Genomic DNA, 10,370 nt, shown 5'->3' on the forward strand with positions numbered 1-10,370 from the left:
TCAGGGTCTGGCTCTGTCTCAGATAGTGGCCTTGGCTCATCAAGATCATCTGCAACATCTACCTCATCATTCAATCTAACACCAACATCAGCAACATCTACAATATCTACAACATCTCTCTGCTCATTCATACTACGATCAAAGCTCATTTGTTCCACCCTCGCAGATGATCCAATACCACAGTCAAAACTCATTTGTTCAAACCTCACAGATGATCCAATACCGTAATCAACAACTGGTGGGATTTCTGCACTCCTCAGCGGTGAATACTCAACAAATAATTCAATACAACCACTTGAATTTTGAGCATTGTTCAACATAAACATTACACTTTCATCATTGCAACTCACAGAACATGTATAACTCATACCGAAAGCAAAGACTATACATTGTCTCCATAATAATTCAATTGTGTGTTGGTGCATATCTATTCTCATCGCAACACAGATCATTGCTACCAATTCAGAATAGGAAACACATGAATTTAATATGATGGAGCTCCTCGCACGAGGTGGTTCATAACCAATACCCATATGTGGTAGTTGAGCTACTCTACCACCCCAATGCAAACTCACAAATATTTGCATGATTTCTGCATCAAAAACATTTAAAACAACGACAATTATGGACATTTTTCCTACAAGCCCTAATTTTATAAATTGGGTAAAACTAACAAATGAAAGCAAAATAAACATGAATAATGATGAATGTAGCTAAATTGATGAACAAATTACCGGATCTTATGGAGTAATCGCCGGAAATCGCCTGAAGTCGCCGGAAATCGCCGAGAGAGGAATTGAAAGGGTGTTCTGTGCGCTGCGTCTGGCTTCTGAGGGTTAAAAGCCGACTGAACGATGCATAAGGGTTATGCGTCATTATGGTACGCCGCATAACCATTGTGCGTCTTTGAACGAATCATAACCCTTGTGCGTCATTAAAGAAAGACGCATAAGGGTTGTGCGTTTCATTAATAACGACGCACAACCATTATGCGTCACTCCCTCATTTAGAATGATTCTATTCTCCTTCATTAAATTGGAATTCCATTACTCGCCTAGCACAAAAGAAGAAAGACTCGTATGTAGCATTATCATTCTTCGGAATATTATACTCTCTTCACTCTAAGGTAGTTGAGGCGTTTCTTTTTGTACGTGTTTTAGAAAAATAATATTAAATAAAGTAAGATAGATAGAGATTACCATAGACAAGTCTCTTCTTTACATTATTTTCTCTTACATTAACTGTTTAGTACTCCCTCCATCCCACAATAAGAATCACATTTTGTCATTTCGGTCTGTCCCACAATAAGAGTGACATTTCACTTTTACCATAAATAGTAAGTAGGTCTCACATTCCACTAACTCACTCCACTGACATTCTATTATAAAACCAACATAAAAAGTGGAACTCACATTCCACTAATTTTTTCAACCCACTATTCTTTATATTTCTTAAAACGTGTGTCCACACCAAATGTGACTCTTATTGTAGGATGGAGGGAGTATAATTTTTTCAAAACGAATGTAAAAAAAAGACTTAACTACCTTGGGACGAATGGATTTATTCTCTTTTCCAAGTTAGATGTGACACTTTAACTTCAGTTTAATTTGTCCCACAAAAGAAGTTATATTCTTTTTATTTAAAAAAACATTCTCGCATAGATGTGACACTTTAACTTCAGTTTAATTTGTCCCACAAAAGAAGTTATATTCTTTTTATTTTAAAAAAAATCACGCATACTAATATATAAAATATTTGTTTTTCTTAAAACTTAACACACTAAACATCTTCTAAAATCTAGTGCTATTATCCAAATGTGCCAGGGAGTACTATATTTCTTTTAATAAATAGACTTATTTTGTATTTTAATTTGTCTCTAAAAACAATCTATTTTTTATTTCTGAAATCTTTTCCATAACATATTCAATACCAATAATAAGACTCTTACTAGCAACTAACACTATTTTAATTTTTTTTATTTCTTTCTCATACTTATTTAGTTTTGTATTAAAATGTGTAGTCCAAAAGTCTCTATTATTAGGGGACAATTGAAGTATTAGTCCTTGTCACACATAATCAATTTATAATAACCTATCTTTTAAAAATATAAACTTTCGAAATAATACCGTTTTAATGCACAATTATTAAAATATGAGAGCAATGTAAAGGAAAAATGATTGAATTGTTTTTAGTGAAGAATGTATCCCAAAATGGACCAAAATAAAAGTATCTGTTATTTAAACAGAATGTCTATCCCTCACAATGACATCTTTTTTTTGTAATTTTAGAATAGAGTAAATGCCAAAATTAGTCCTAAACATATGCTCATTTTACGATTTTGGTCCTAGACATTATGTTTTGAATTTTCGCATCCCAAACATTTCAACTCGGATCACAATCGCTCCAAAACTAACTGTTCCGTCAAATTTTAACGGTCAATGTTTTAATCCTGATTTTGACCCAATTATGCTGTTAAATATGATTACTTACTCCTTAATTATATCCTAATTATTTTAAGAGGGAACATCATTTTTGGTCCACGAACTTTGCCAAAGTATCATTTTAGGTCCGTGAACTTTGAGTTAGTATCATTTGAGGTACTTTTTACTATTTTCAAGTTTTTTTGGACGATAATACCCTCAATACCTTAAAGTGTATATATTTTTAATAAATTTATCATATACTCATATTTTTTTATAAATATCTTTACAATATATTTTTGACAAATTTTTTAAATATAATTTGACCTTAAATATTACCACTTAATTTTGTGACATGCAAGTAAAAATGCTTCTTCAATTTTTTATATTAATTTTTTTTAAAAATTTAATAAAGAACTTTCTTTAATAATAAAAAATTGAATAAAGATCTTTTTATAAATATCTTTACAATTTTTTTTTCGATAAATTTTCTAAATATAATTTGACCTTAAATATTATCACATAATTTTGTGACATGCAAGTAAAATTGCTTCTTCAATTTTTTATATTAATTTTTTTAAAATTGAATAAAGAACTTTCTTTAATAATATAAAATTGAATAAAGATATTTTTATAAATATCTTTACAATATATTTTTGACAAATTTTCTAAATATAATTTGACCTTTAATATTATCATTTAATTTTGTGACATGCAAGAAAAGATCTTTATTCAATTTTTTATTATTAAAGAAAAGTTCTTTATTCAATTTAAAAAAAAAATTAATATAAAAAATTGAAGAAGTAATTTTACTTGCATGTCACAAAATTAAGTGATAATATTTAAGGTCAAATTATATTTAGAAAATTTGTCAAAAATATATTGTAAAGATATTTATAAAAAAATATGAGTATATGATAAGTTTATTAAAAATATATACACTTTAAGGTATTGAGGGTATTTTCGTCCAAAAAAACTTGGAAATAGTAAAAAGTACATTAAATGATACTAACTCAAAGTTTACGGACCTAAAATGATATTTTCAAAGTTCACGGACCTAAAATGATATTTTGACAAAGTTCGTGGACCAAAAATGACGTTTCCTCTTATTTTAATAAGTCACTGCTCCTGTTACACGTCCCTTCTGAAACTCCCCTGCGTAGAAATCGCCATTGCTGTAAAACTCCACGCTTTCCCGAACAATCTTCTTACTCTCCAATTCCTCCGATTCCGCCTTGCCGCTGAACCATTGCACAGGCTTCGAGTGAGTTCTCGAAGCGAAACACAAAAACCCTAACCACTTTCCATACTCATCGCAGATTTGCTTGAAGAAATTGACATTCCCGCTCACTAAACCCTTGTTTCTCGAGAGCAAAAACAGAAAAATCTCGACAAAAATTAAAGCTGAGAGCAGATTCTCCGAGGTGGCTAAATCGTTCAAAGTGAAGAGATGAAGAGCGCGTAGAGGAGGAGGAAGGCGGCGGCGCGGAGAGCGCGTAGATGAGGAGGAAGGCGGCGGCCAAAGGCACCGCCGCACCGGAGCGAACCGGAGGTGGAAGCGGCCTGTTGTGGGGCTTCTGCTCCTCGAGATCCTCCGCGTCGGAATCAGGCGCGATCTCGCTCACCGAAGACAAGCTGTGGAGGGATGAGCGGATGGTGGGGGATGAGCGGAGGAGTGAGGAATTCGTTCGAGTGAGCTTCGTCTGACCGTCCATTTTCTGATGAAATTCGTTCTCCAATTTCATCCTCGGCCGTTGATTTTTTTCTCCGCCGTCGAACTAAAGCAGCCTCGAAAGGCGTATCGTCATTTGCTCCAGTACCGATTTCATTTCCGGTGATGGAACCAGTGCAGAATGTTAGCAGTTTAAATTTTTTTTTGAGAGATGGAATGGGAGAGAAGGAGAGATAAAGTGAATCTCTTTTTTTTTTTAAAGTTAATTATGGATTAATATTCTAATTTAGTCAAAATTTTGCTTAATCGTCCGTTGACCGTTAGTTTTTAATGAAACCGTCCAAAATAGACTGATTTCGGCCCGAGTTGAAATGTGTGGGATGTAAAAATTTAAAAGATAATATTTATGACCAAAATCATAAAATGAGCATATGTTCAAGACTAATTTTGGCTTTTAGTCTTTAGAATATAGTATCATAATTGACCTAATTTTAATAGATAGGTAGTGTACTAGCCATGTAATGCATTATGCATAAACCATTAATTTATTTTTATATCAGTCCAAATTCTAAAAAGTTAAGTAGTATCTATATATATGCCATAAAATATAAATAAGTATTGTATGCAATAACAATTTAATCTTGTACAATAGAATGACTAATATAGTAAATTAAAAAATAATACTCATATACTAACATTGTTTTCGATAATAAACCTAAAATTAAACTAATATATGTATATCAATTATAGAAAATTTAGAATTTTAATAGAAATTAATTATTACTCTATAAAACAACATTCACATAGACATAAAAATGAGTGTATCAATAGAATAATTAATTATTAATAGAAGAGTAAAATATAAATTCTAGTTTAATTCTAGGTTAGTTTATTAAATTAACAAAGGCACATTAAAATCCGTAGTAACAATAGAAAGAAATATATATATATATATATATATATATATATTGATATATTAAATAAATCTAAAAATAAAAATTATACAGTCATGATCATTAATATAATAAAAATATATATAGAAAATATATTTTTGTATCTAAATTCAAAATATTTACAAATATAATAAATATATTATAATTATAAATTCTTATCACCAAAATGAGTTTATATTAAATTTATTACCATAATTATAAATCTTTATCACTATAATTGAAAGCAATCCAACACTTCTTTCCACGCAGAATAAGTTAGTTGCGAGGTCGTTGCAATGCAGCAAAGATAGCTTTCCTATAAACTTTCTTCTTTTTTTTTTGGATCAAGATCAACAATGGTTCCCCATCTACCCCCGTGATGACTTGAATTCCCGACCTATCGGTTAGAGGGGAAGCGTCTTACCAACTGAACTGCGCTTCATTGTCTTAGTTTTCCTATAAACTTGCTTCTTCGTCATGTGCATGATTCTCTCAGGTTTCCTTCTTCTCATGATTAACTTGATAATCTACCAAGCTTTGAATCTTCACGATAACATTGACATCTCAATCAAATCCAAACCAAAACCAACAGCCTGTCGTAACCTTAATTGATTAATTTTGCATTTATTTATTATAATTGATGGTTTCCTCTTATGTTGGTTGATTGTAGGATGATTGCATGTTTGGTTGCGGAAGAAAATTATGGAGTAACAATTTTGATTATGTACTTGTTATCTCTTGCTCCAATATTAAAATAGATTATTACTTTGCAATGTGAGATGAAAAGATCTACTCATAATTGATATATACTATATCTATGGATGCATTTAGGGTCGACATATTGTGGCCCAAAATCGAGGTTTCTTAATATATCCATGGATGCATTTAGGGTCGACATATTGTGGCCCAAAATCGAGGTTTCTAAGACCACTTTCAATGGTATTTTGGAACTTAAAATGAAGTACTTAGGAAATAATTAGTTCAATAGTACTTCAATACCCATCCAATTTAAGGTTTTAGAGTAAAATATCCATTTTTAGTTTACACCAAATCAAATTCAATAATCACTTTTTCAAATTTTATGAGTAAAAAAAATTGTAGTGGATAAATAATATTCTTTTAAGTATGAATTTTGTATAAATGGTTAAAGTAAAATCACTATTCAAATTTACATTAAAATGAGTTTAAGTTTAGTTTAAATGGTTTGATAGGTTCCAATATGCAAAATTCCATAAACTAGATGCGTCAGCCCAATGACTCTTGATTTCCTTAGGCGAGAATCAAAGAGTTCTTCCAGGCTCTTCAATTCGAAAGGATTTTATTATGGACTCAATGTCCCACATTGATTGTAAGAGTAACTTATGTGGGTTTATAGATTAAATAAGCTTTCTTTTCTAACATACTATTCTTTTTTTTAATGAGTTTTCATGTTTGGTCTTAACATTGTACTTTCATTGAGATCCCAACAACTCATAGTGGTGGCTGGAAAAATAACTTGCATTGACCAACGAATATGTTTGGGGTCGACTCAAAGTGGTGGCCTAACGAGTATGTTTGGGGTCGACTCAGAGTGGTGGCTGGAAAAATAACTTGCGACCAACGAGATGTTTGGGGTTGACTCAAGGAGGTGGCCCACGGAGTTATGGCCGAGCAAAGAAGTCGTCGTGAACAATGAGAACTCAGAGTGGTGGCCATCGTGACCAACGAGAACGGTGGCACTTAGTTTAAGGGGGGTCGATTGTTACGGAATAATGTCCGACGTTGGTTGTGAGAGCAACGGGCTCTTTCTCCTAATAAGCTAGTCTTGTAAAATGAATTCTCCTCGTCGGTAACAGATTTTCATTCTCTTACATTTACTTTCGCAATTTCTCTCACTTCTCTCGTCTCTCTCTTATGCTCTATAAGCAATTCTCTTCTTCAATTTTTCTCACCTTGATCTATGTGAGGGGTGAGTGTGTTCTTCGCAGAGATAACCTTGTTGAGATCTGCTTTTGAAGCTGGCTTGGATTTACGTCCGTAGCCGGAAAATTTTAGAGAACTTGGGCTTGAGAGTGAGACCATGTTTTATCGTGACTAATTGAGGGTATTCTTTGTTGTTTTCCGGAGAAAGATTTGTATCTCCTCTTAACAACATGCTATCTTCAATAAAACTCATTACTAGCTCAGATATGCGATTGTGCTAGATATTAGCATTAATTTCTAATGCTATTTTTTCATATGTACTCTAATATTTTAGATTGCAATTTATTTCATAGTTCTAATGATTGTGTGTATATTCTTGTTACATAGTACTCTTTCCATAAAATGTTGATCATACATTAAGAGATCTGATCTTTACAATATCACATGTTAAAACTCAATAATAGTAGAATGATATGATAAACAAAGAAAAACTCTTATCATAAAAGAGACTAGGCATGGTAGATGAATATACAGTTACATTCAACCCTAGAAATCCCCAAAGACCCTTGCGGGGGTGGGATTTTAACCGGGAAGGAAGTAGGGAGGGTGTGAGTATATAGTAGTGAAGTGTTGTTGCTCCATTAGTAGAGCATCATCGTTTATGTTAGAGTAGTGTTGATGAGGAGGCATCGTCCACTGCGGCTGTGGATTATAGTGAGGCAAGCCCTCATAGTTGGAGGAAGTACCCCTAACATTTTGATGCTCATGGCTACTCCATTCATAGTTGTTGAAACCGAGAGAGAGCTGTGAAATGGCAAACATGGTTGGGTCGAAATAAGGGGACTCGTGGCTCGGGAATGGCTTCTCGCTCAGTGCACGGAGACGTGGATCGCATTGCAATAGCTTCTCGTAGTGCCTGTCCAATAGCCCGGGTGGGAAACTCACATAGTGCCTCCTATGTTAACAATTTTATGAGATATGAAAATCATAAAATAACTCTACAATAAGTAAAATGCAACTTTATAATACCTCCAAACGGGAGCTTGACCTCCGGTGAAATCAGAGGCCTGCTGCCAAAGGGTATGCTTTCGGGGCTGGGGATTGACCTCGCGGTAGAACAATGGCGGTTGGTTCAGCTGCAAAGAAACAGCCAATGTGTTGTAGAATCAAGAAACAAAAGAGAGGTAAAAGAGAAAAAGAAAAGAAAAGAAACCTCTATTTCAAGAGTGGCGGGGAGGTTGTGGGGTGTGATTGCCCTCATAGCAGAGATATGCGACCACTGGATTTCGATCTTGCTCTTGAGAGCTCCATCCAGCACCTCCCACACCAGTTTGCGTTTCGCGTAATACATCTTGGCTGTGAGATCTCCTTCATGCCTAGTCATCCTCTGCATGCCCATTTCAACTAGTAAGATAGATAACTCATCTATCCTGAACTTATACGACCAGAAATGATCTGTTCTTATCATGTTTTGTTTATTTTATATTTTCTACGTACGCACCTGCCATGATCCAATCCTGATGTAAAGTGCGGGGAAATTGGAAGCTTTTAACTTCTCAAGAGATCCCAAATCATCCGATTTTCGGGCTTTGGACAAACTCATCTCGAGCAGATTCAGGAAAGATGGTGTTTTGCTTAGTGTCAATCCAAGAGGGCTTGACATCTCTTCATCTCCTTCCTACACAAAATACATAATTCAATCATTCAAATCTTGGATTTATGTATTATTACAAACGCAAAGCTGTAAGGAAACATGATGAGTGAAGAGAGAACCTGGTGATCAGACTCCAGAGAGAGTCTTATTGTCTTAACACCACTGGAATCTTCTTCATACATGCTTTGATTTGCAAGTTGAAATGCGTGACATGTGCAAGAGCCTTGTTCGTAAACATTCTCACCCATTGTTTCTTCTTGTTTGATTTTGTTATGGATACAGATATTGGCTATATGTAGGAAAAAAGGCTGACGCTGACGTGGAGGATTGAGAAACACCTAAAATTTTAGAGAGAATGAAATTAGAAATGAAAGAGTCCTTTTTTGGCGGCAAGGAAAAATAAATTAGAGATTTTGCTGCCATCTTATTATTATTATTATTATTATTATTATTATTATTATTATTATCGACTATGTTTATTTCAAGATTGGCCTGTTGTCATAAACTTTTGAGTACTTTATTTTTTCTTAACTCACTTTAGATTTATGAGGATTCTCATGGATTTCATCTCTAGATCTTAACTGGAATGTATAAAATATTTTAATTAATGAGATGCAAATCATGCAATGTTACTTTATTGAATTTCTACATCAGCTAATTAATTTGGATTAGCTTTTATAATAGAGGAATGCTGAGTAACTGCATAATAACTCCTTTTTTTCTTTCAGTTTAATCAGGCCAGGAGAATATCTTCGTAGTCGCTTTCATTCCATGTATTCAAGATAAGATGCAAGAATTGTTTATTATCTGTTATTATTATATTTATTGTTAGTGCTTTTTGATTTAAGTCTGCTAAATGCTGCATGCCAACTACTATATCATATTACTAGTATTTTAAAAATAAATAAAAAAACAAACATTATGACGTAGATTTAAAAAGGATTATTTAAACTAAAATATACTCCGTCTGTCCGCGATTAGGAGTCTCATTTGTTTTCGGTACGGATTTTCAGAAATGTTAAGAAAAATGTGGGTAAAACAAAGAAAGTGTGGAATACGAATCTCACTTGTATATATTAGTTTTAAATGATATGCGAGTGAAATGAGTTGGTGGAATGTGGGGCATTTTTATCATTTATCATTTGTTGTGGATTATTTTAGATGGTTTGTGTGCTGATTAACTGAGTCTTTTCTTTTGATTGTTGTTGTCTTTGAGTTGAAGTTATGGAATTGTTGTGTCTGAACCTCTATTTTGTTAAAATTATTTATGTTTTATTTATCTCCTTTTATAGTTTTGTTCGTCCAATGGACCAAGTGAATTGGATTAGAACACTTTTTTAACATGGAAAAAATGGTTACCTTATCTTCATACCGTGCACTAATATTATATCAATAGAATTGAGAACAAAGATCCTCATTGATTAGGTGTGAAATATAAACACAAAAAGTAATTCTAATTGGATTGTGGACATAAATAAATAAATAATTAGAGTATTATATAAAAATAAAGCACGTGGAGACTTTGATAGAAAGTGTTGGATGCCAAATCTTCAAACGGGTAAAGACTGCGCCTTGATGGCTTTTGTAATTGCATGCGCCAAAGTGATCTCTCTCTCTCTCTCACACACACACACACACACACACGCACATGTATCTAATAATGGTGGTGTTGATTTATTGTAGTTTTATCCAATGAAAGAAACAAGGGAAACTGTCACATTCTTTGACTAAGATTGGTGCTTATAATTAATTTGAGAGAGTGACCAATCATTACTTTTATTATGATTGTG

The 10,370-nt window shown here is 33.3% G+C and overlaps 2 protein-coding genes across 2 annotated transcripts; both read right to left on the bottom strand.

The window, feature by feature from the left end:
- Positions 1-3,531: 3,531 nt before the first annotated feature.
- On the bottom strand, positions 3,532-4,135 carry LOC121790334. Its single transcript, XM_042188579.1, has 2 exons — positions 3,922-4,135; positions 3,532-3,887 (listed from the first exon to the last, which is right to left on the bottom strand). Exons 1-2 carry the CDS (start codon positions 4,133-4,135, stop codon positions 3,532-3,534), a joined length of 570 nt encoding a protein of 189 aa, XP_042044513.1.
- Positions 4,136-7,357: 3,222 nt separating this feature from the next.
- Positions 7,358-8,824, bottom strand: LOC121790330. The gene is made up of 5 exons (XM_042188575.1): positions 8,700-8,824; positions 8,428-8,604; positions 8,140-8,313; positions 7,956-8,062; positions 7,358-7,881 (listed from the first exon to the last, which is right to left on the bottom strand). Exons 1-5 carry the CDS (start codon positions 8,760-8,762, stop codon positions 7,509-7,511), a joined length of 894 nt encoding a protein of 297 aa, XP_042044509.1. The 5' UTR covers positions 8,763-8,824; the 3' UTR covers positions 7,358-7,508.
- Positions 8,825-10,370: the final 1,546 nt, after the last annotated feature.

This window comes from Salvia splendens, unplaced genomic scaffold, assembly GCF_004379255.2.
Source record: "Salvia splendens isolate huo1 unplaced genomic scaffold, SspV2 ctg48, whole genome shotgun sequence".
Taxonomy (NCBI): Eukaryota; Viridiplantae; Streptophyta; class Magnoliopsida; order Lamiales; family Lamiaceae; genus Salvia; species Salvia splendens.

Bases quoted from the DNA above. Each gene is read 5' to 3' on its own strand.
- LOC121790334 (XM_042188579.1), bottom strand. From the start codon at position 4,135: ATGGACGGTCAGACGAAGCTCACTCGAACGAATTCCTCACTCCTCCGC. The intron at 3,888-3,921 runs TCTACGCGCTCT...GCCTTCCTCCTC, and splicing joins GGCCGCCGCCTTCCTCCTCA to CTCTACGCGCTCTTCATCTC.
- LOC121790330 (XM_042188575.1), bottom strand. From the start codon at position 8,762: ATGTATGAAGAAGATTCCAGTGGTGTTAAGACAATAAGACTCTCTCTG. The intron at 8,605-8,699 runs GTTCTCTCTTCA...TATTTTGTGTAG, and splicing joins CTCTGGAGTCTGATCACCAG to GAAGGAGATGAAGAGATGTC. The intron at 8,063-8,139 runs GTTTCTTTTCTT...GTTTCTTTGCAG, and splicing joins CCGCCACTCTTGAAATAGAG to CTGAACCAACCGCCATTGTT.